General features: G+C 56.7%; 2 protein-coding genes across 2 annotated transcripts; one reads left to right on the top strand and one right to left on the bottom strand.

The window, feature by feature from the left end:
- The first annotated feature begins 1,234 nt into the window (after positions 1 to 1,234).
- On the top strand, positions 1,235 to 6,281 carry Tmem151b (transmembrane protein 151B). Its single transcript, XM_042671864.1, has 3 exons — positions 1,235 to 1,351; positions 3,367 to 3,807; positions 5,121 to 6,281. The coding sequence occupies exons 1-3, from the start codon at positions 1,235 to 1,237 to the stop codon at positions 6,264 to 6,266; spliced, it is 1,704 nt and encodes a 567-aa protein (XP_042527798.1). The 3' UTR covers positions 6,267 to 6,281.
- A 3,347-nt stretch (positions 6,282 to 9,628) lies between these two features.
- Positions 9,629 to 17,176, bottom strand: Tcte1 (t-complex-associated-testis-expressed 1). The gene is made up of 4 exons (XM_042671885.1): positions 16,909 to 17,176; positions 14,520 to 15,088; positions 10,211 to 10,660; positions 9,629 to 9,838 (listed from the first exon to the last, which is right to left on the bottom strand). Exons 1-4 carry the CDS (start codon positions 17,174 to 17,176, stop codon positions 9,629 to 9,631), a joined length of 1,497 nt encoding a protein of 498 aa, XP_042527819.1.
- Between the last annotated feature and the right edge of the window lie 6,548 nt (positions 17,177 to 23,724).

Below are 23,724 nucleotides of genomic sequence, written 5' to 3'. Positions count from 1 at the left end.
GAGAAGGCTGTTGCAGAGCTAGCTCTGTGAATAGAGAGCAAGTGTGGAGAGCAGTTACTCTCTCATGGCCCTTACTACACTTCATCGGTTTGGGTATCTTCCCATCCCCTTTAAACTCTGCTCCCTTAGAGTAGGAGATTGTGTTTTGTATCTGCACACAGTAGGTGCCTAACAGTAGTCTAGGAATGCATGAACAGATGAATGCCCATTTCCTTCCAGCCTCTCCTGCTGGATTAGCTGGAAAGGCGTTGTGGGGGTGCACGGGTGGCCGCCGGCAGTCACTGGGGGCGCTTCCTGGGGGGGTCTGTCACCTCTGCTTCCTGCCGTGGAGGCTGCCTGGTCACCTCTGTCCCCGTCCTTCTGAGACACTACTTTCTCCGGGCACTTCAGAGGCTCGGGGAGCCTCCCGCAAGGTCACGCCGCCCGGGGATGGCAGAGGCAGGTTTGCGAATTCGAACCAGGTTTCCCTGACCTCTAGCCTAGGACGCTGTGCACACTTCATTGCTTTTCTGGGGCTGTTCTTCTGGGGAGGAAGATGGTTCCTCTGTCCTCCCGTCTGCCCTCCGTCAGTCCTCTCTGGGCTCCAGCTTCGGCCTCTCCGTCTCTTCCACGCTATTGGGTCCCTCCGAAGTCCGGCTCCAGCCTTAACCCTTTCCGGGGCTGAGGGTCTCCCCTAGGGCGCCGGGACCACCTTCCCCGGCCCACCCCTCAGCCCCAGGAACTTGCGGGGGGCCCTCGAGCGCCCCCTCCCCGGAGGACGGCCGTGCAGGAGTTCGCGGCCTAGGCCGCCCAGCACGGGCGGGCAGGAGGGCGGTGGGGGCGCGGGGCCGGGCGCGGGGAAGGGGTGCGGGGAACCCCTGTTGCTTCTCCCCCGGGGGAGGGGTGGCTTATTAGGTAGGCTCGGGGAGGGCGGGGTTTGGGGGGCCGGGGGCGGGGCCCGGCCGCGCGGGGAGGAAGGGGGGGCGCGCTGGCTCCGGCTCGGCTCAGACAAAAGGCGGCGGCGGGAGCGGGCGGGAGGCGGAGCGGCGCCGCGAGGGCCTCAAGGTGACACCGCCCCCGGCCCCGGCCCCCCCAGCCCGGCCCCCCCGCCCCGGCCCGCGCCCTCCCCCCGGCGGGGGGTGGGGAGCAGCGAGGGCCCCGCCCCTTCCGCCCCCTCCCCCGGGCCCGCGCAGGATGCCCCCGGCCCCCGGCAGCCCCCCGGGAGGTCCGGAGCTCGACGCGCCCCCTCTTCGCCATGTCCCCCCCTGGCTCGGCCGCGGGAGAGAGCGCCGGCGGCGGCGGCGGCGGCGGCGGCCCCGGGGTCCCGGAGGAGCCCATGGCAGCGGCGGACGAGGGCCCGGCGCGCGAGGAGGTGAGAGCCGGCGGCCCCGGCCCGGGCGCGGCCCGGCGCCCCCCACCCTCCCCCCGCCGGTTCCGCCGCAGCGCGGCCGGCGCCCCGCACCCGCGCCCCGGACCGGCGCCGCAGCCGCAGTCCGGCGCCGCCGCCCCCACCCCGCCGCCGGGCGGCCGGAGCTGTCCGCGGTGCCGGGCGCGGGCGCGGGCGGAGGCGAGGAAGGGGCCGCGCCGGGGGCGGGACTCGGGGGTCCCGGCCGGGGGAGGGGCCTGGGGCGGAGCCTCGCGGACCCCGGGCGGCTGAGAGCGGGCGGCGGGTGACGGATCCGACCCGGAGACGGGGTGCTGCCCGGGGAGGCAGCAAGGGCGCCTGCACGGGCTTTGGAGCCTAGGGGACAGGACCTGGGGAGGTGGAGCCCCCAGCCCAGGACAGGTCAGAGTGCACAGGGCCAGGACCCCCCTGGGGTCCCAGGAGTGCCAGGGTGGGTGTGGGTGGGGTGCACCCTCCCCGCCACTCCCTGCCGCTCCCCCTAGGGGGCCCCAAGTCCACGGATTCTTTAAGTCTAGGTACTAAGCATATCCTTACTCTAGTCCTCCAAAACTGGAGACAAAGAGACTAAGGAAAGTACCAGATATGCTACACCCCCCCTCCGCCCGTCTGCTTTGCACACTTGGGCACAGGGCGGGAGCACGCGGGCAGGGAGACCCCTATCAGCGCGCCCAGCTTGGGGCCAGCATACACCCGTGTGGACCCACGGGTGCACGCATCTCCCAAGGACAGGGCCCTGGAAGGCACAGGCACCTTTCCTCTCCGAGTAGGTATAGGCTGTGAGCTATTTCCTGTCCCACCTACCTATGCACAGGGAATCCAGGCCTGCTGCTGGTTAGGTTACTGTGGGCCTCCTTCCATCTCTTCCTTCCTTTCCCTGGCCGGCCTCCAGGCCAGGCTGCAGAGCTAACTGAAGGGAGAAATCCGGAGGAGGTTGTGTGTGGGGAGGGGTGGGAAAGCTGAGGCTACTGTGAGAAGTCAACCTCAAGCCTGGTTAATGTGGTGGCTACTGGTGGCATCTGGGATGCAGACAGAGAGGCACCGGCCTGCCCTCAGGAGCACTGGGTGTGTTGGAGCAGCAGACAAGTAAACAACTCACTGGGCAAAGATGGGGCAGAATGTGCCGAGTGCTTTAACACACAGGCCCAGGGAGAGTATCAAAGACCATTTTCTGTGACAAACAGCAGGGCTTCAAGTGTCTTCCTCCCCACCCCACCCCCTGCCTCTGTCCCATCTTCTCCCCAGTCGCATGTCTGTGTCCTTTTGGAGAGCTCCTCCTGGACTGCCTTCTGCTCAGGGATCCCAGCCCCTCCCTCCAATGGAACCGACAGGCAGGATGCTGGGTAGCAGGAAGATTCAGAGGAGAATGGGGCCAAGAACTGGGGGTGGGGGTGGGGGTGGAAGAGAAGACATGCGCGTAGGCTTCCTTGGGGGCTCCCAGCTCCGAAGGAAGTGTTAGGGACTGTGAGGGTTGCCAAGATGGGTGGGTCAAAGGTGAATGGTTTCTCTAGAATCTAGTACAGAAAACATCAGCCAGAAGTCAGGCCCTCACCTGCTAAAGGGGGGAATGATATTGGGGGTCCCTCCCCCTTTACTGGTGCACTTGGAAGGGGTCTGGGCCGGGCCCTACCTTTGCTGATGCCTGTTTGTCTGTCCTCCCTTCCTCCCTGTCCACACCTTGTTTCATTGCCATTGTTGTGTCTGTCTTTGGACTCTTTCTGGGTGCCACCTTACACATTTGTATCTTCTTTGCTTCCTGGACCTCCACTTCTGGCATGCTGATCCCTCTCTGCCCCCTGGGGTGTCTCCCTCTCTTCTTTCCTGCACTGGCATTCTGGTCTTTTCCCCATCGGGATCACTTCTGTGTTTCTCTGGTCTTACCCTTCCTTTCCACATCATTGTGTCTCTGCCTCGGGCCTCCACCGCTCCACCACGCCTGCATCTGTCTCCCGCCGCTGTCTCCCATCCCCACCCTGTCCGAGCAGCAGCGTCCCATCCAGCCCTCTTTCACCAAGTCCCTCTGCCGTGAGTCCCACTGGAAGTGCCTCCTGCTTTCGCTGCTCATGTACGGCTGCCTGGGGGCAGTGGCCTGGTGCCACGTCACCACGGTGACCCGCCTCACCTTCAGCAGCGCCTACCAAGGCAACAGCCTCATGTACCACGACAGCCCCTGCTCCAACGGCTACGTCTACATCCCCCTGGCCTTTCTGCTCATGTTGTACGCCGTCTACCTGGTGGAGTGTTGGCACTGCCAAGCCCGCCATGAGCTGCAGCACCGCGTGGACGTGAGCAGTGTGCGGGAGCGTGTGGGCCGCATGCAGCAGGCTACACCCTGCATCTGGTGGAAGGCCATCAGCTACCATTATGTCCGACGCACTCGGCAGGTCACCCGATACCGCAATGGAGATGCCTACACCACCACCCAGGTGAGAGGCTGGGCTGGGGTGCAGGCTATTCAAGATGAGGAAGGTTAGCTGGGTGCGTGTGGCTCACACCTGTAATTCTCGCTACTTAGGAGGCTGAGATCTGAGGATTGTGACTTGAAGCCAACCCAGACAGTCTGTAAGACTCTTTATTTCCAATTAACCAGCAAAAAGCTGAAAGTGGAGCTGTGGCTCAAGTGGTAGAGCACTGGCCTTGAGTGAAAAAGCTAAGGGACAGTGCTCAGGTACTGAGTTGAAGCCCCACCACCAGCACGCGCGCGCGCGCGCGCGCACACACACACACACACACACACACACACACACCAACAGTAACAACAAAAAGATTGTTTGGGCCCTGCCTGTAGAGGGAGCCTAAGGCAGCCATGAGCTACGGGAGCTTATACTAGCAACTACAGTAACAGCAAACACTGACAGCCAGGCTCTAAGTATTTGCAAATATAAAGATATTTACATAACATCATTCTAAGGCTCTGAAATGGATGTAGTCTTATCTTACAGATGAAGAAATTGAGGCACACAACAGTTAAGTAACTTACTCAAGGCCAAAGAGCTAGTATGTGGAGGAGATGAAAAAACTCGAAGCCATGGGGCTCCAGGGTGTAAGCCTGTTTAATACTTAATGGCTGTAGATGGCTTCACACAGTCTCTGGCAGGGGCTGGAGTCACTGAGGCAGATTGCTTCTGAGGTCCTTCCATGGTAAGTGCAGACTTGCCCCAGGTTGGCAGTTCCTGGGTGGCAGTGCTAGTCTCAAATCCAGGCTCTTTAGCACAGAGGGGGTGACGGACATATGGAGAGTCTGCAGGGCAATCCATCCTCGATTCCAGGATTAGACCCACTGGGGTCTCATATGGCTGCAGAAGCAAGAAGGCTGAGGGATGACATCCAGAATGGGAGCCTAGCGTCAGGGGCTTTCGGGATCTTCAATGAGGGCTCAGGGGAGAAGAGAAGGCTGTTTGCATGGTGAGGGGGTGGATGGGACCAGACCAAGTGACAACAGAAACAGGCAAGCCAGGGGCTGCGTAGTTGGTCGCCAGGGCAGGACCCACAGGAAGCAGTTTCCTGGATGCGCCCAGGCAGGCCAGGGTTCTAGTCCCTCTCTCATCTCTGACTCGGAGGGTTTTTTGATTACTCCACATGTTTGACTGGAAGATAGCATCCAGCTCCAGCCAGTACCCAGGGCGGGCCAGGCTTGGGGGGGAAAGGAGGGAGGGGGTGTCCGCCGTGAGAGGCAGGCACCCACCCCTGGTTCCCCCCCATGCCACCTCCACCTGCCCCCCCCCTCCGGGCCCCACAGGTCTACCACGAGCGCGTCAACACGCACGTGGCCGAGGCGGAGTTCGACTACGCGCGCTGCGGCGTCCGGGATGTGTCCAAGGCGCTGGTGGGGCTGGAGGGGGCGCCGGCCACGCGGCTGCGCTTCACCAAGTGCTTCAGCTTCGCCAGCGTGGAGGCAGAGAACGCCTACCTGTGCCAGCGCGCGCGCTTCTTCGCCGAGAACGAGGGCCTGGACGACTACATGGAGGCGCGCGAGGGCATGCACCTGAAGAACGTGGACTTCCGGGAGTTCATGGTGGCCTTCCCGGACCCCGCGCGGCCGCCCTGGTACGCCTGCTCCTCGGCCTTCTGGGCGGCGGCGCTGCTGACGCTGTCGTGGCCGCTGCGCGTGCTGGCCGAGTACCGCACGGCCTACGCGCACTACCACGTGGAGAAGCTCTTCGGCCTGGAGGGCCCGGGCTCGGCGGCCAGCAGCGCGGGGGGCGGCCTCAGCCCCAGCGACGAGCTGCTGCCCCCGCTCACGCACCGCCTGCCCCGCGTCAACACGGTGGACAGCACGGAGCTCGAGTGGCACATCCGCTCCAACCAGCAGCTGGTGCCCAGCTACTCGGAGGCGGTGCTCATGGACCTGGCGGGGCTGGGCGCGCGCTGCGCGGGCGCGGGCGGCGGCGGCGCGGGCGGCGGGGGCTACGCGCCCTCGTGCCGCTACGGCGGGGTGGGCGGCCCGGGCGCGGCGGGCGTGGCCCCGTTCCGCCGCAGCTGCGAGCACTGCCAGCGCGCGGCCAGCAGCTCCTCCATCTTCTCGCGCAGCGCGCTGAGCATCTGCGCCAGCCCGCGGCCCGGCCCGGGGCCCGGCGGCGGCGCGGGCTGCGCGGGCAGCCGCTTCTCGCTCGGCCGGCTCTATGGCTCCCGGCGCAGCTGCTTGTGGCGGAGCCGGAGCGGGAGCGTCAACGAGGCCAGCTGTCCCACCGAGCAGACGCGGCTGTCCAGCCAGGCCAGCATGGGGGACGACGACGACGACGAGGAGGAGGAGGCCGGGCCGCCGCCGCCCTACCACGACGCCCTCTACTTCCCCGTCCTCATCGTCCACCGGCAGGAGGGGTGTCTCGGCCACAGCCACCGGCCCCTGCACCGCCACGGCTCCTGCGTGGAGACCTCACTGTGACCTCGGGGCCGCTGGACGGGCCCGCGCCTCCACCCCGCTGCCTGAGCCCGGGACGGCCCTGTGGACAGCGGGGACTGGGGGCGGGGGGACGGGGAGGGCAGGACGGGGCCGGGCACTGCAGGGGCGGGACAGGGGAGAGCGCCCAGGCAGACCCCTATCAGCCGAGACCCCCCACTTCCCTGTGCACTGAAGCAGGAGGGGGGCGGGTCGTCACCCATCCTCCCAGTACCGCCCAGACCCCCAGGGGACGCGGCCTCCCGCATGGGGCACACGAGTCTCTGACTGTTATTAGGCAACCTGGGCTGCCGGATCTGCCTTGGGCCTCCTCCTCTAGGGAGCCGCCATAGCTCCCTAGAGGGAGCTGTAGGGGAGGTGTAGGGGCTGCGGGGAAGAGGACACTGAAAGGCGCTCCTCTTGCCTCCCCCTGTAGGGCCTCTGTGGAGGGGCCAGATGTGGACAGCAGGGCTGGTGTTGGGGGCCAGGCAGCAACTCCTACTCAACCCACACCATGGAGGTGTCTCTCTCCTTGGCTCTGGTCCTAGTGCTGGTGTTTGTGTGTGGGGGGGTGTTCCTCTCTGCCACTCCCTTCCCTGTTGTTTATCTTACTGGGCCCCAGGAGTCATGGCCCAGGAGGGACTGCTGCACTGGGCACGCTTGTGCTTGTAACGCTGTTGCCAGGGTGTGGGAGGAGGGGAGCCTGGAGGACGCGCACCCACAGCCTCGCAGCAGACTCCACCTGGGTTCTGATCAGAAGTGCCCTGGAGAGAGGCTCAGATGCCACCCAGGTGGTACCCCTTAGAGCTGGCCAGGACCAGCAACTGAACGGAGAGCACAGGGACAGGACTGGTGTGGAGAACTTGAACCGGATGGGAGTAAGAGCAGAGGGCAGGACCTCTAACCCCTGTGGGGGGGGCAGGGAGGACAGCCTTGCCTTCCCCCCAGGTCTGAGGGAGAAGTGGAGCATGCTTGTTGCTTACTCGTATGTCTTTGGGGCTAACGATGTCACTAGCTCCAAGCGGAGAAATACTCAGTTCCCGTGGGAGGGTCAGAGGCAGTTCTCTAAATCTTGCCTGGCCCTTCATCTTCCTGTAGCCCACTCGAAGCCCTGTGTACACGAGGGTCTTCAGAGGGACGTCTTGCCACCACCCGGGGCACCAGCCCCTGTCCTGTTCCCCCAGGCTCTGGCACCCAACTCCTCCCCTGTGCCTCTCTTCTGCTCTGATGTACTTCAGTGTGCATGTCCGTGTACAATCTCTGCCCTCCCTATTAGTAGCCCTGGCTAAAATTTTCCCAGCAGATTTAGCACCCAGGGGTCGAGTCCACATCTCAGCCTAGAGAGGAGACCCTGCCCTTGGGCTAGCCTGGTGCCGTGATCCTGATGCCTCGTGCTTTGCCTCAGCCATCCCAGCTCCACCTTCCCGGCCTTCGGGCCCTCTCATCTTCCTCTGGCCCCGCCAGTCCTGTACCTGCCAACAGGGGTGGCCCCCACCTATGCAACATCTCCTCTGGCTCCCGTTCCCTCCTTCCCAGGGGGTCATGGGGAGCCCAACTTGTGGGGATACCACGTCTTACAGCTTATAGGGGGGTTGAGTTTTCTGATCACATGGAGGAGGCTAAGTGAGGAGGGAAGGAAGGCCAGAGAGCAAGGGGGTTGGGCCAAGGACATAGCTGCCTCCCTGGTTTTCCTGGGCAGCTGTGCCTACCCACCTGCCAGCACTGGACCCTGAGTCTGTGCTCCTGGGGAACCTGGCAATTGGAGCACCCCTCTTTTCCTGAGTGGACATCTGTGGGGTACAGGTGGTGAGCTGGGCCTCAGGCCACAGTTCTTTGTCAGCTGGTGCCTGAATGTCCTGTCTTCATTTGGAAGCCAGGCCACCCCATGGCTCCAAGGACCGAGGAACCCGGCCGCTCCTCTTCCAGGCCTGGTCCTGAGACAGAGCCTGGCCTGAAGAAGAGGGGAAGGGCAGCCCCCATTATTATTTTTGCCTGTCGACCATTTCTACCTAGGTCTCACAGACAGCCTCACCTCCCACACAGCGCACAGACTTAGAGAGAAACCAATTCTTTGGTCTATTTTCTTGGTAGCTTTATTGATTGCCAGGGACAACAAAAACCAGAAAATTAATCTCTAAAATTAAACTTTACACTGAATGTTCTTGTTTCTCTAATTAGAACCTCTGCTAGCAGCTGTTGCTACACACACACACACACACACACACACACACACTCTCTCACACCTACGCATTTGCACTCCAGAATTGTCAGAGGGTGTCAGGCACAGATGACTGTAGGTTTCCTGGACGGGCACATAATTGCAGTCACGAGCCCCCTCTGGTGCTCAGCTTGGCGCCTGCTGGGTGGAAGGAGTCCCTGGAGAGCAGCCAGCCACTCTGGGACTGTGATTGCAAGCCGTGGTCCACCCTTTGGGGACATGGGTCCAGAGGCTCTGGGCCACTCAGCCAAGGAGAATGGGGATGAGGCTCAGCCTGAATCTATCAGTGAAGGTCCTTTCGTGGCCCTATGGCCTGATGTGGTTTGCACAGGTGTGGCCCCAGGGTGGGCAGCCATGGAGTGACAGGGACTTGTGCAGGGCACCTGGGAAGTTGCATGTGGAACAAGGACACAAGGGCTTGTGGGAAGGCTGGGCCTGGCTGAGGAGAAGACAGGTCTCTGTCAATTGGGTGCATCACACTGTGGCCTTTCTGTCGTGGATTTCCAAGCGCAAAGATTGTACAAATCAAATGGTGGGTAATAAAGTTGCGGGTGACTCACTGATGCCCGGTCCCTGCGTGGCGCTCCTTTCCTCCCCCTCCTTCCCATGAGAGGCTTTGTGTCCCCTGGGCCTAGGCCATTCAATTACCTATTGTCTCTCGTCTAGCTTGAGTGTGGGACTGCCAAGGGGTGCTGCAGCCCCCCAAATTAGGTCACATAAAGCACAGTCAAATTTCTGGGTGGGGTGGCATCTGCAGGGGTGAGTTTAAAGAGTTGAGCATAGCTTTTCCGTAGAGAGAATGAGTGTGTTTGAAGGTCAAGATTACTCAGTAGAGGAACATGGGGGTAGGGATGAGTAGAGGAGCTGGGTTGGGTGGTCCCCATGGGCAAGTCTGGGTCCTCTCTGCTTTGCTGATTTCTGGCAGGAGCTGGCATCACCCCATTAGTGCGCCCAAGAGCAAAATGTCTGTGTCCTACCTCTTCTCCCCTGTTCACTGTACATCTTCCCTTGTATAGTCCTTGATCACTGACTCCAAGTAGACTTGTGGGCTTCCAGTCCCCTTCCTCAGAGTCGATGACACGGAGCAGGATTGTGAAATGAGAATGTGGCTGGGGCAGTGACCCACGTCAGGTCCCATCTGTGTCCCATCTTATCCCATGGAGTTCTCAGGGCCGCTGGCTGTCATGGGCGATATGAAATGGCCAGGATTCAGGGCCCGCTGGCGGGCGGCTTCTCGATTGGCCTGGAGGGCCTGGCCAATGAGGTACTCGCTTTCCTGGGCTATATCCGACAGGCGCAAGTCAAATTCCAGGAGGGTCTTGTTGTCAGAAATGCCTTCTAGAAGCTGCTTCCCGCCGTCCTGGGGAAGGGGAGAGGTGGTCAGGAAGAGGCCATTTTATCTCCCTATCTGGGAACACAGGCACGTTCATTCACGTACAGATGTAACTAAAAGAAACATTTTGAAAAGCTGAGCACAGGTAGCACAGGCCTGTAACCCTAGCTACTCAGGAGGCTAAGATCTACGGATTGTTGTTCAAAGCCAACCCAGGTAGAAAAGTCTGTGAGACTCTTACCTCCAATTAGCCAGCAAAATGCTGGAAATGGAGGTGTGGCTCAAGGAGTGAAGCATTTGCCTAAAAAAGCTCTTACTGGGCTAGTATGCAAAGACAGCTGGCTTAATACTGCAGGCACCCCACGTCACACCCTGCCTGCCCCCAAAGCGATGGCTCACCAGCCCGATGTGGTTGCAGGACAGGTTGATACTGGTGAGTGTGGTGTTGACAGACAGCACTTGGGCAAGCAGCGTGGCCGTGGGCTCGGACAGCTCATTGCCACCTAGATGCAGCGTGGTGAGACACTTGTTGGAGTGTAAGGCGTGGGCCATGGCCTGGCCACCCTCATCTTCGATGCAGTTGAGGCGTAGGTTGAGAGAAATGAGATTGGTGTTGTGTGCCAGGGCGTGAGCCAGTGATTGGGCGCCGGGAGCACGCACTTGGTTGTTGGCCAGGTTGAGCACACGGAGGCGGCTGTGGCTTAGTAGCTTGGCGGCAGCCCGGGCCCCACGGTCTCCAATGAGGTTGTGGGCCAGGTCGAGCTCCTCGAGCGCTGGATGGTCCAGCAGGCTGCGGATTAGAATGCGAGCCTTTTCATCATCCACCTTGCTCCGGGTCAGCCTGAAGATCTGTGGGCAGAGAGAGGTTCTACTACACCTCCAGTCAGGCATAACTCGCCAGGTAGAGAAGGGAGCCAGGGAGAGGCCCGAGGCTCTGCACACCCAGTGCCTGATGCCTCAGCTGGCCAAGGCCTACCATGCCAAGAGCAGGAACTCTTTGCCTAGTGTATGGGGCATGGTAAGCACCCTACCCTGAGCTGCACTTCCAGTCCTAAAAGACAAAGATCTAATTCCTTCCTTCCTTCCATCCTTCCTTCCTTCCTTCCTTCCTTCCTTCCTTCCTTCCTTCCTTCCCCTTTCTCTCTCTCTTTCTCTTTTTCTCTTTCTCTCTCTTTCTTTCTCTGTCTCTGTCTCTCTTTTTTTTTTTGTTAATACTGGGGCTTGAACTCAGGGTCTAGGCATTGTCTTGTGGCTTTAACACTGAAGGCTGATGCTCTTCCAGTTGTCTGGCTTTTTAGGGGGAGAGGTGGTTAACTGGAAATAAGAGTCTTACAGATTTTCCTTCCTGGGCTGGCTTTGAATAGCAACCCTCAGATCTCCTGAGTAGTGAGAATTACAGGTGTGCGTGCCTATACTGATGCCTGGCTACCTATGTTTCTTCTGAAGAAAATCCAAAGTGCTCATTATTTCAGTGTTATGCTCCCCCATCACAGGGAAGTTCTTGACATATTGGTCACACCACCTGCGTCCTCACTTCCCACTCTTGCCCCCAGCCACTGCTGCCCAGCCTCTGCTTCTGGTGTTGCACCGAAATCCTCCCTCAGGACCTCCAGGGCTGCTAAGCCGGTCTTGGCCTCTGTCCTTCCCTGTGGCTCACGCCTATCTGCCACACACTCTGTGACACAATGCCATGTGGCCCTTTCCTCTTCCTTGCTGTCCTGGCAAGCTCTCCTTCCCACACCGCCTGCTGTATTCCTCTTGCCTGGCATTTGGCTCTACCTTGCAAAGCTCCTTCCAAATACATGCTTCCTTGGCCGCGCTCATGAAGACACACGTGTTCCCATGTTCAATTCAGGCCTCTCATCCCAGCCTCACCAGCCTCTCATCCCAACTACTGAAGCGATGATCCCTTGTCTAGGCTGCCTCAGACTGCTCTTCCCCTCAAAATCTGCCCCCCGCCCATCTCCCCTGCTTCTGCCAATGGCCCTTCCAGCCATCTGCTCTCATGAGTGAGAAGCCTGCTACTTCCTGCTCCTGGGGTTTTGTTTCTTTGTTTTGTTTTTTGTTTTGTGCCAGTCCTGGGGCTTGAACTCAGGGCCTAGGTATTGTCCCTCAGGTTTTGTGTGCAAGGCTAGCACTCCACCACTTGAGTCACAGCTTTTTGGTGATTAATTTGGAGATAAGACTCTCTTGGGTTTGTCTGCCCAGGTTGCCTTTGAACCGTGATCCTCAGATCGCAGCCTCCTGAGTAGTTAGGATTACAAGCATGAGCCTCCAGCCCCGACTCCTTCTTTCTCTTCTATGCCCTCCTTATGCCAGTGAGTTCAGTCAGTGAACTGCCTAAATCTCTCTTTCTACTCCATCTCTGTATAATACCACCATCTTTATGTGTATTTGGCAATGGTTTTCCAGGGGACCTCCTGTACCCATCACTCAACCTAGGTTATTGTCCTTCACAAACAGTGACCTTTTCACACGTACAACCCAGTGCCACCTCCCTTTTGCCTAATGCCCTTGGATGTACTAAGGTTTTCCTGTGATTTGTCCCCTCACCCTACGGTTCATGCACTGGCAGCTTCCTCCCCAGTGTAATGATGTGTTCACAGGTGGTAGAACTTTTATAGGTTGGGGCCTAGTGCAAGGTTGTCAGGACCTTGGAGGAGACTAAATGTAGTACTCTTCGGACCCCCAGATAGTTCATGACAAGAGCAGATGGTTATAAACAGAGGCTACCATACCCGCTTGATCTCCTCTGTGTGCCTCCATTTCCCTTCCTGTTTCTCTGTCATGCTTCAGAGGAGAAAATGAAGGGGCTGGTGCCAGGCTGTGTGGATTCTCTAGACACCAAAATTGTAAGCCAAATACACATCTCTTCTTTATAAAATACCCAGTCTTGGGTATTTTGTTTAAGTAACAGCAAACAGAATAACACTGTTATTCTGTTAGCTACTCAGGGGGCTGAGATCTGAGGATCATGGTTCAAAGCCAGCTTAATCTTCAATTAAGCACTAAAAAGCCAGAAGTGGAGCTATGGCTCAAGTGGTAGAGTGCTAGCCTTCAGGAGAAAAAAAAAGGCAAGGGACAGCACCTAGGCCCTGAGTTATCGCTCCAGCATTGATATACACATACACACGAAAGAATGTCATTTCTATTTCTTTTTTCTTTTTGGTAGGTCGTGGGGCCTGAACTCTGGGCCTGGGCACCATCCCTCAGCTCTTCAGTTCAAGGCTAGCACTCTACCACTTGAGCCACAGCGCCACTTCTGGCTTATACGACTTATGTGGTGCTGAGGAATCGAACCCAGGGCCTCATGCATGCAAGGCAAGCACTCTACCACTGAGTCCCCTTCCCAGCCCCAGAATGTCATTTCTTCATAGCATTCATTCAGGTTTAGGATGCTGGACTGGCCTGGGGCAGAGGAAGCTCTCAACAGCCCAGTACATGTTCAGCACGTGTGAGGGCCTGGGTCTCATCCACAGCACTGAGAAATAAGAGCCTTGTTAAAACAAGATGCCTGGGAAGGCTTATATCAGATAAACAACTATGCCCTGTGGAATATATTGCTAAAAAGTTATTCATCTGAACTTCAAACTTCCCATGGGCTAAATCTGGCAACCCTAGCCTCATTGCAGCTTTCCATTTATGTGATTGCTCGTTAGTGCCTTTCATCCCACCAGGCTGCAGCTCCTAAGGGCTCAAACAGTAATTTTGCTCATTTCTGCATCTTCAGCACCTGGGACAGGGCCTGGGGTGCAGATGTTTGTTGGATTGCTACTTGGCTGGTGAGCTGGGGACACCAGGCCTCTTTCAGTTCTGTACTCACAGAACCGACTAGCTTGGTTGCAGGGTGCATAAAAATACTCTGCTGGACCAGGCATGGTGGCTCAAACCTGCAATCTTAGCTACATGGGGAGGCACAGATGAGGGAGATTAGGTGTTGAGGCCAGCCCAAGCATTGGAGCTTGACAGACTCTATCTCAACCAAAGGCTGTCATTCTAAGGAACAGAGGAAGCACAATGGCCAGACCCTGTCATTGGCCTGCCCAGCCACAAAGAGAGGCACTAAGGGGGATTACAGTTCAGGGTGGACCAGGCATAAAGTGAGATACTATCTTGAAAAATAACTAATACAGCCGGATGCCAGGGGCTCACACTAATCCTACTTAACGCAAGATGTTGAGATCTGAGGACCAAGGTTCCAAACCAGCCCAGGCAAGAAAACCCATGCGACTTTTTATCTCCAGTTAACCACCAAAAAGCCCAAAGTAGAGGTATGAGCAAAAATATAATGGATACTTAGGCCTAGGCCCTATATTCAAGCCCCAGTGCCAGTATTGAAAAAAAATATAACTAATACAAAAAGGGGGTGGTCAAGCGGCTCAAATGACAGACAGCCTGCTAAGCAAGTGGCCAGGTGCTGAGTCCAAACCCCAGCACTGCCAGAAAACACCAGCAACCAACCAAAAATAACCCACCCACCACCCTCCTCGAGGGAATCTGAGCCTATGTTTAGCATGCACAGGGTTCAAACCCCAGTACCCCCTCAAAAACATTATCCCCCAAAAAACCATTTACATCCACCCCTACCTGCATTAAATGGAAAGGAAATGTGAAGAAGAGGATGGTGATAGAGGAGGAAGGGGAAGGCAGTAGGAATCCAGGACCTGCTGAGGAGGGGAGCCAGGGGTAACCTGGCAGTGGATGGTACCTTGAGGGTGTGGCATGCTTTGATGGTGGCCGCCAGCGCGTGGCAGTCGCGATAGGTGAAGAGGAAGAGGTTCCACTCGAAGTTCATGCCGCAATCTTTAACTCCATACACCAGGTCCAGCTCCTCCAAGTGGTACAGGCCAGCCACCAGGCTCCCCAGCTGGTAGTGGTCCATGGCAGGCTCTTCTAGCTCTCCCTCACTGCCGGAGTCTGATTGTTCCCCAGCCCGGGGAGGCACTGGGAGGCGCACGGGGGGAAGGAACTGATGCATCTGGATCCGTCGGATGTAGTTCCTGCAGAGGGGAATGAGGTCGAGGATCACGTTGGGGTCTGTGGTGCCTGGGATGAAGAGTCGGAGCACGTTTTCCAGGTGTCTCTCGAAGAACATGCGCTTCCAGCTGCCTCCGTGCATGGCCACATGGCACACGGCCCAGCGCTTGGTGGAGCAGCGGCGCCAGTAACTTTCATCCTCGATCAGGTTGGCGGTCACCGTCAGGGGCAGGTCAGGCGACAGGCGGCTCAGGACCTTCTGCTGGTGCTCCGGGAGCAGCTTGGTCAGGATAGGGTTCTCTTTGGGAGCAGAGGGGGAAGAGAGAAGTCAGTGTTGGGGACAAGATGATACCGTGTCTGGGCCTGCCCCGGGTGCTGAGGGCACCCCACGGAAACAGACTCTGCTTTCCTGAGCCAGTTGTGGCCTTAAGGGGGCTTCCCTGACTGCAGCCAGGTGGCACACTGGATCTCAGGGAGCCCTCCGTAAGAAAGGACTGTCGGGTCCAATCCCAGTTATTGCCTCATCTGATAGAGAAGGCAGTCCCTGATCCAGAGGTTCCGGGCGGGTCTGGCTTGATTCATGAATTTAAATGCAAATATAAACTGGGTGCTGGGCGCTCATGCCTGTAATTCTAGCTACTCAGGAGGCTGAGATATGAAGATCACAGTTCGAAGCCATTCCAAGCAGGAAAGTCCGAGAAACTCTTATCTCCAATTAAACACCAGAAAACCCGAAGTGAAGCTGTAGCTCAAAGTGGTAGAGTGCTAGGCCTTGAGCAAAAGAGCTGAGGGACAGCGCCCAGCACCTCAGTTCAAGCCACGTGACTGATCAAAAAAAAAAGCAAATACAGGGTCCAGCATCCGTGGCTCACACCTGTAGTTCTAACTACTCAAGAGACGGAGATCTGAGGATCATAGTTGGAAGCTAGGATAGGAAGATAAGTTTGTGATACTCTTATCTCCAATTAAGCACAAAAAAGGCTGAAAGTTGAGCTGAGGCTCAAGTGGTAGTGTGATTTCCTTGAGCACAAAAGGCAAAGGATAGCACCTGGGCCTAGAGTTCAAGCCCCAGGATTACCATAATTAAACAAACAAATAGAAAAACAAGTATAGCCAGGTGCTGGTATCTCTCTATCTCTCTCAGGAGGCTGAGATCTGAGGATCATAGTTCAAAGTCAGCATCGGCAGGAAAGTGCTTGAGACTCTTACCTCCAATTAACCACCAGAAAACTGGGAGTGGAGTTGTGGCTCAAAGTGGTAGCACACTAGCCTTGAGCAAAAGAGCCCAGGCCCTAAGTTCAAGCCTCACAACTGACTCTGTGTGTGTGTGTTGTGTGTGTGTGTGTGTGTGTGTGTGTGTGTGTGTGTGTGTGGGTGGGTGGTCCAGCACTGGTGCCAATGCCTGTAATCCTAGCTACTCTGAGGTTTGTGGTTTGAAGCTAGCCCAGGTAGGAATGTCCATGAGATTTTCATCTCCAATTATCTACCAAAAAACCAGATGTGGAACTGTGACTCAAGCAGTAAAGTTCCAGGCTTGAGCAAAATAAGCTCAAGGACAGTGTCTGGGCCCTGAGTTCAAGCTCCATTCCTAGCACTGAAAAATAAAAAATAAAAACAAATATATTGTTTGGATACCTACTGTGTGCTGAAGTGCTAAGAGATGCAGAAATGAATAAAGGAGGTAGAAGCCCTGTCCTGAAATTTACAATCAGGAGGTTTGGGGGAGCCAACAGTGAGCAGGACTATATATTCTAGGAATATAACAGGATATATATGACAGGAATATATGCAAGGTCAGGAGGCCTGGTTATTGTGGCAAAATGATGCCTGTCCTCAGTAAACTTCTTATCAGGTCAGAGAAGCTGGCCAATTATCACAAAGTATAGAACAGCCCAGGAGCCCATTCATTCATAGAAGACCGTGAAGTAGAGCCAGATGGCTGGAGGGTTTCCTGGAGGAAGTAGATGCAGCTCAGGCTGAGTTTCCTGTAAGTGGACAAGGAGGGCACAGCATGGGAAGGTCAACAGGGGGCGCTGTCCAGAGCAGAGGACCAAGGACCCAGCTTTGCCCTCTCTGCCCTCTTGGTCTGTTCCTTCCCACCCCAAACTGGGTAGACTCACTTTCGAAGTTCGTCACGATGTGCTGAATGCACAGCTCTGTGAGGAGGGGCACGGTGGCCAGAGACCACTCAGGGTCCTCCGCGATGAGCCGGCGCATGCGATGGAAATTTAACAGTTTGGACTTTGAATCAAGTGGGCCTGAGGACACTGCAGGGGTCTTGGAGAGCCGTTGGGCTGTGCCTGCATTTTGGTTTGAAATTGAGGCCCGGCCTGTGGCCAAGTTTCCAGACTGGGTGGAGACCAGGTTTTGTGATGAAGAGTCCTGCATGCTGGGAGCTAGAGATACAGGAGCAGCCAGGCCCACAGGAAACTAGTGACAACAGGGTGCTGTTCAGAATGGCAGGTCTGAGGAAGAGGAAGGGGACACATGTTACTTTAGTAGCATTGAGCAGTGCTTAAAGGGAGCAGATTCAGATGCCAATCCCAGCACCTAGTTGTGTGACCTTGGGCAGGTTACAGAACCTCTGAATTTCTGACATTATCTCTGTGAAATGAGGGTAATAACTACCAATAGAATTATTAAAAGTAGGGGCTGGGAAGTTGGCTCAGTGGTAGAGCGCTTGCCTTGCTGCCTGAGGCCCTGGGTTCGATTCCTCAGCACCACATAAGCAAAAAGAAAAAAGCCGGAAGTGGCGCTGTGGCTCAAGTGGTAGAGCGCTAGCCTTGAGCTGAAGAGCTGAGGGACAGCGCCCAGGCCCAGAGTTCAGGCCCCATGACTGGACCCCCCCCCAAAAAAAATTATTATTAAGAGTAAATAATGCTAGGCATCAGTGGCTCACACCTGTAATCCTAGGTACTCAGGAGGCTGAGATCTGAGGATCACAGTTCAAAGCCAGTTGGGGCAGGAAAATCCATGAGACCCTTATCTCCAATTAACCACTCAGAAAAAGCCGGAAGTGGCGCTGTGGGTCAAGTGCTAGGGCACTAGCTTGAGCACAACAAGGCTCAGGGACGGTGCCCAGGCCTTGAGTTCAAGCTGTAGGACCAGGAAAAAAAAAAGTTACTGATAAGATGTATAGATGCATATTTTTCTACCAAAATTTAAAAGTCTGATGACTCAATGGTCACACAGAGCCTGTGGCCGCCGTTTGGAGCAGTGTGGGCTGCCAGGGGTCACTGGGGCTGCTGCCCTGCCTACCTCTCTGTCCTTCACTCTCAGCCTGCTAGGACGTCTTTCTCCCCTCCTTCCTCTGGCATCCCAGATGGCAGCAGGAGGCGTGGGAGGTGGGAAGCTAGCTAAATCTGGGGCTGAAGATGGACAGCTGAGGCCGGAGGTCTGGGTCTGGGGACCATCCCACGTGCCCACCCCATACCCTTGCTGCGGGTACCCTGGTCTGAGCCTTGCAGGTAGCAATGGGGCAATACCCCGATTCAGCACACTGCAGTGCTAAGAAGGAACACCCAGATCCAGCAAAAGCGTGCTTGGCAGAGGGAGGGACCAGATGGCACTGCCTAGCTTGCCAGGCAGCTCGAGGAGGAAGAGCCTGGATGGAAGGGGAGGGGAGGGTGGCGACGGACAGTATGGGGGCAGATATTTGTGTATATTTGTGTATTGTGACTCCCTTTATGCAAATCGAATGCAAATTCACGGCTTGTGTCCAGCGTTAACTAATGGTGGCTCAGAGGGTAGAGCTGGAAGCAGGCTGTGCTGCTGCTTTACACGGCTGGCTTCCTCAATGACTAGTGTGACCTTGGTCATGTGACTTCACTGGGCTAAAGTTCAGTTTCCTTCTCTGTAAAACAGGCTAGTAACATCTTCACTATGCACTAGTGTGGAGATTGTTGGGAGGCAGCGTTTGATGAAGGTTGATCACTGGAGCAGGGGTGGAGGCTGCAGGTTCTCAAGGACAGGGGTCTTGGGGTGGGAACTGTTCCCTAAAACCTGTTTCTTGGGTGCTGAGCTGGCATCTTTGACTTCCAGGTTTCTGAGGCCCTTCCCTTCTTCCAAGTGCCACAATCGCCGAGGCAGGTGAATGAATAGCAGGACGGGGTCCGTGGCAACAACCCGCCTGCGCTGCTGGCCCTATGCCTGGAGTCCTCTGAAGGTTCTGAACCTGAAGCATTTTGGGACACCTGTGGGCTGCACCAGAGCGAGAGGGCATTACCCACAATGCACTGGCCTCTCACCATCCTGGCAGGTGGACTCTGCCTTCCTCCTGGGAAGCAATGCCTTAGGAAACTGCACCTGGTACCAGATGGGTGTCCTCTGAAAGAGATCACCTGTGGCTCTCTGCTTCTGCCTCTCAGCCTCTTAGGCACTTCTTCCTAAGATCTGGTCCTTGTTGTTCCTGGCGCTACTTCATGCCAACACTTAGCCTCTGGCTGGTAGGGCATGAAAGCCCATGCTTGGCTTCCAAATGTTTTTAAAGTTTTAGTTTTGAAAGCTACTAATATGTTAAAGAATATTTAAAAAGTTGGGGCCAGGGGCTGGGAAGGTGGCTCAGGGGAAGAGTGCTTGCCTTGCATACATGAGGCCCCGGGTTCGATTCCTTAGCACCACATAAACAGAAAAAGCCAGAAGTGGCACTGTGGCTCAAGTGGTAGAGTGCTCGCCTTGAACTGAAGAGCTGAGGGACAGTGCCAGGCCCAGAGTTCAGGCCCCACAACCGACCAAAAAAAAAAAAAAAAAAAAGAAAAGATTGGGGTCAGGTGCCAGTAGTTCACGCCTGTAACCCTAGCTACTCAGGAGGCTGAGATATGAGGATGGTGGTTCAAAGCCAGCTGGGACTAGAAAGTCTTGTGAGACTCTTATCTTCAATTAATCACCAGAAAACCAAAGTGGCTCAAAGTGGTACATTGCTAGGCTTGAGCCAAAGAGCTCAAAGACATCACTCAAGCCCTGAGTTCAAGACCTATGACAAAAAGAAAATTAAAAGGATAGGGCCAGGAGCTAGCATTTTATGTCTGGAATCCTAGCTACTCAGGAGGCTGGGATCTGAGGAGGGACAGTTGAAGCTAGTCAGGACAAACAAATCTGAGACACTTCTTTTTTTTCCATTCCTGGGCCTTGAACTCAGGGCCTGGGCACTATCCTTGAGCCTCTTTGTGTTCAAGACTAGTGCTCTACCACTACAATGCCACTTCCTGCTTTTTGTGAGTAGTTTATTGGAGATAAGAGTCTTATGGATGCTTGCAGCCTGGGCTGGCTTTGAACCGCCATTTCAGATCTCAGCCTCCTGAGTAGCTAGGATTACAGGCGTGAACCACCGGCACCAGGCCTGAGATACTCTTACTTCCATTAGAAAGAGGCCATGAGACTGCTCTATTGTGAGAGGGAGTGTGGAGAAACCACAGGAGAGAGGAGGCCTGCATTGTCACCCGTGTCTCAGGGGCCTTATTCTGCCCATGCTCAGTCTATGGCTGAGGGTGGTAATGAGGGGCACTGTCTTCCTGGGAGCCTGAGAGGAGGGACAGACAAGCATTAGTTGAGGGCCTGGAGGACCCAGCCAGCCCCCTAGGTCCCACAGGGGGAGGGTGGGTGGTCCCAGAGGTGGCAGAGCGCTCGGCTTCCACTTCCCCCCAGAGTCCTGTCTCCTGGGAAGCCTGTGGGGACACTTGGAGAACCCAAGGCGAAGAGCAAAGCCTGTCAGGACTCTGGTCCTCCTCCAGGGCAGAAATCTCTGACATCCTAGAGGTCAGGGACATCAGGTGCCACCATCTGGTGTTCCCCATCTAAGGACTCTTCCTGCTGTTGGAAGGGAAAGTAGGAGAGCATGCGCAGTAGATTTCCTTCGCTTCTGGGGCCTCACTGGACATGCGCAGTGGACTTGCTTTCCTACGGGGCCTCACTGGCTGGCAGGGCTTTCTGTGCTCATGCCTCCCTATTAAGTGTGGCCAGCCAGGGTCACAATCCCCAGGGAAAGGCCATCCTCCTTCCTGGTCCTACTGTGTCCTCAGGACCAGGGCAGGGGATGCTGAAATCACAGAGGACTCCAGGCCAGAGCTCTGAGGGCTGGAAGTTAATGTCTGCTCACCATGACCAGGCAGCGGTAATAAAAGCAATGCCCCGGTGTGGCCAGGGCTGCCCTCATTTCTGGTGGTTTGCACCAGCGGACAGGTGTTCTGGAATCATATTCTTGGCTCCTGGTTTGTTGAGGTGTAGACACACAATGCATGTGCGTATAGCAGCTGGCTGAGTGCACAGGCCTTGTGCTTTCTGCCCCTCAAATCCTGGGAAGGGTATTTTATCTTGCCAAGAATCATTGCATCTATCAAATAAAGAATCAATATGGTAGTTATCTGGTAATTAATACTGCTTTCTTCATGGTGTTATCCAGAAGAGCATGGAGGGAATGTGTGTGTGAAAATTTCTTTCCCTCCCTCCCTTCCTTCTTTCCTTCTACTTTTTCTTTTTCAAGACAGGGCTTGCCTGTCTAACCCTCTCTGGCTTCAAACTCCAGATTCTCCTGCTTCAGTCTCTGAGTACTGAGGTTACAGGTATGTACCACTGTGCTCAGCTTTGTGCAACGTTTCTTACAGTGTTAGGACCACAGCCAGCATTCAAGACATGAGTTGAATATTATGATAAAGATGTTAGATTCCTCAAGTACATAAGCTTGTTAAAAGCCTCCTGTTCAGTACTGAAGTTTGTTATTACTGTAATGCTTTTATTCCCACCCCACAATTGAAGCTTAGAAAGCTTAAGTCATTTGCTGGCACCAAGCTAGTTAGTGAGTGCTAAGGTCTAAGTTTAAGTCTCTCAATCCTGTCACTTCTGTGAGATGCCAGGGTTGCTTCCAACCCATTCACTGCTCTTCCTATGAGCCTCCCACTTTCCCTGCTTGTGAGCTCTCTTACCAATGTGAAGCCCAGGCTTAACTTTTTTGGTGCTGAGTTAAAAGGCCCAGGCCCTTTGCCCCAGTTGACTCCTGGCACCAGAACCTTCTACAAAGCTGCGTCCAAGAGGTGGATGGAAAGCCAGAGGTGAGCTGGCCATTGATGCTAGACCTTTCAGAGGAAGGACCCATGGAAAAAAGGTAACTTTAGGCTGAAAGAGAACTGGCCATCGCTGTCTCCATTAAGAAGGTGGGGGAAGGGGGATGGAGGTGTGACTTACTAGTAGCGTGCCTGCCTAGCAAGCATGAGGCCTTGAGTTCAAATACCAGTACACTTTAAAAAATCGCCAGGTGTCGGAGGCTCACGCCTGTAATCCTAGCTACTCAGGAGGCTGAGATCTGAGGATAGTGGTTCAAAGCCAGCCCCGGCAGGAAAGTCTGTGAGACTCTTATCTCCAATAAACCACTAGAAAACTGGAAGTGGCGCTATGGCTCAAGTGGTAGAGCTCTTGCCTTGAGCTGAAGAGCTGAAGGACAGGGCCCAAGCCCAGAGTTCAAGCCTCACGATCGACCAAAAAAAAAAAAAAGTCAACTGGAGAGTATCTATCCTAACTGATATTTCAGATAACTTTTTGCTGGGCACTGTTGTTGGTGTGCGCGCGCGCACACACACACACACACACACACACACACACACACAGAGGGTGGGCAACAGGTGAGGAGGGTTGGGGTATGAGAAGTCTCCACAATGGCCTCAGCTTCTCCCATTCGACCTGGAGGGAGGAGCCTCTTGCTTAGAGTAGCCAGACTTTAACTGTTGTCTGATAACATCCTTGGGTTTGAGGTTCTGTGGCAGGCCCCCAAATGGTGGAGAGTTGAGCTCTCCTGCCTGTAGCCCTGCTGGGCCCTCCAGACGCAAAGGTCAAAGTTTAGATCTCCAGAACATTCCCTCCTCACAGGGCTTTCCTCTCCTTCCCCAAGTGCCTTCCTCCCTCTGGCTTCCACGGCGGCCCTGCCAGAGCCCCTCTGGCTCTCCAGCCGCTTTTGTCTGCTTCTGCATCCTCTGTCTTCCCAGCCAGCTCCCCGTCCCTCCCCTGCCCCGCGACCCCCCTCCGCAGACCTCAAGGTGTCGGTCCATGCCCAGATTCGCGGGGGATCGCAGAGGGGTGGGGGTTCCCTCTAGCTCCCTGTGCACTTGGCCCCCAGCTCTCCTCGGGCCCCGCAGGCCGGCGGTCCCTCCTCCGGCGCCCGGGGTGGGGAGGCTCCGAGGGGGCCCGAGGGCAGTGGGGGTGGCGGGCTGGGGCGGCTGGGGCCCTCCTCACTCGAGGCCGGCTGACCCGGGGTCCCACCTCGAGCGGACGGGGCTGGGCTGGGCTGGGCTGGGCGTCTCCGTTAGGTGCGCGACGACGCTCCGCCCGCGGAACCGTGCAGCCGGGCCGCTGCGGGCCGGGGCGCCGGAGGGGCTGCGGGGCCGGTCAGCGAGGCGGCGGTGGCCGGCCGGCCGTCGTCAGGGACGCTCCGCGTGGCCGGGGGCGGAGCCCGCGGAGCGGTCAGGGGCGGGTCTGCGGAGCGGTCGGGGCGCGAGGCTCCCGCGGGGAGGCGGCTGGGACCCCGCAGGCCCCGGCCGCAGCGCGGAGCACTGTTTGGAAAGGGCTGAGGCGAGAGGATCTCCCCGGGCCCGGCCCGGCCGACCCCAGACCTGCAGGAGGACGGCCGAGACGGGCCCAGGCGGCCTGGGCCCCTTCACAGCCCCAGGCCTCTCCACTCCTAGCCTGGCAGGAAGGATGGGGCTGGTGTCCCTGAACCTCAGGGCGACTCAGACTGTCCTCCAGCGGGGAGGGGCTGGGAGGAGGAGGAGCGGGGCGGAGGAGGAGCTGGGCGGAGGAGGAGCTGGGTGGAGGAGGAGCGGGGCGGAGGAGGAGCTGGGTGGAGGAGGAGCGGGGCGGAGGAGGAGCTGGGTGGAGGAGGAGGGGGCGGAGGAGGAGCTGGGCAGGGAGGAGGAGCTGGTGGGGGAGGAGCGGGGCGGAGGGGAGGAGGAGCT

The sequence above is a fragment of the Dipodomys spectabilis genome, unplaced genomic scaffold, assembly GCF_019054845.1.
Source record: "Dipodomys spectabilis isolate Male_0828 unplaced genomic scaffold, ASM1905484v1 ptg000669l, whole genome shotgun sequence".
Lineage (NCBI taxonomy): Eukaryota > Metazoa > Chordata > Mammalia > Rodentia > Heteromyidae > Dipodomys > Dipodomys spectabilis.
Note: the sequence above shows the minus strand (reverse complement) of the source record. Positions and strands in the feature narration are given on the sequence as shown.

What these genes read in the sequence shown, in the direction of transcription:
- Tmem151b (XM_042671864.1), top strand. Translation starts at nt 1,235, where the DNA reads ATGTCCCCCCCTGGCTCGGCCGCGGGAGAGAGCGCCGGCGGCGGCGGC. An exon ending in AGGGCCCGGCGCGCGAGGAG is followed by an intron (nt 1,352 to 3,366) that starts GTGAGAGCCGGC and finishes CTGTCCGAGCAG; the next exon opens with CAGCGTCCCATCCAGCCCTC. An exon ending in ATGCCTACACCACCACCCAG is followed by an intron (nt 3,808 to 5,120) that starts GTGAGAGGCTGG and finishes CGGGCCCCACAG; the next exon opens with GTCTACCACGAGCGCGTCAA.
- Tcte1 (XM_042671885.1), bottom strand. Translation starts at nt 17,176, where the DNA reads ATGCAGGACTCTTCATCACAAAACCTGGTCTCCACCCAGTCTGGAAAC. An exon ending in CATCGTGACGAACTTCGAAA is followed by an intron (nt 15,089 to 16,908) that starts GTGAGTCTACCC and finishes CTGCTCCCAAAG; the next exon opens with AGAACCCTATCCTGACCAAG. An exon ending in CCTGCAACCACATCGGGCTG is followed by an intron (nt 9,839 to 10,210) that starts GTGAGCCATCGC and finishes CCCCTTCCCCAG; the next exon opens with GACGGCGGGAAGCAGCTTCT.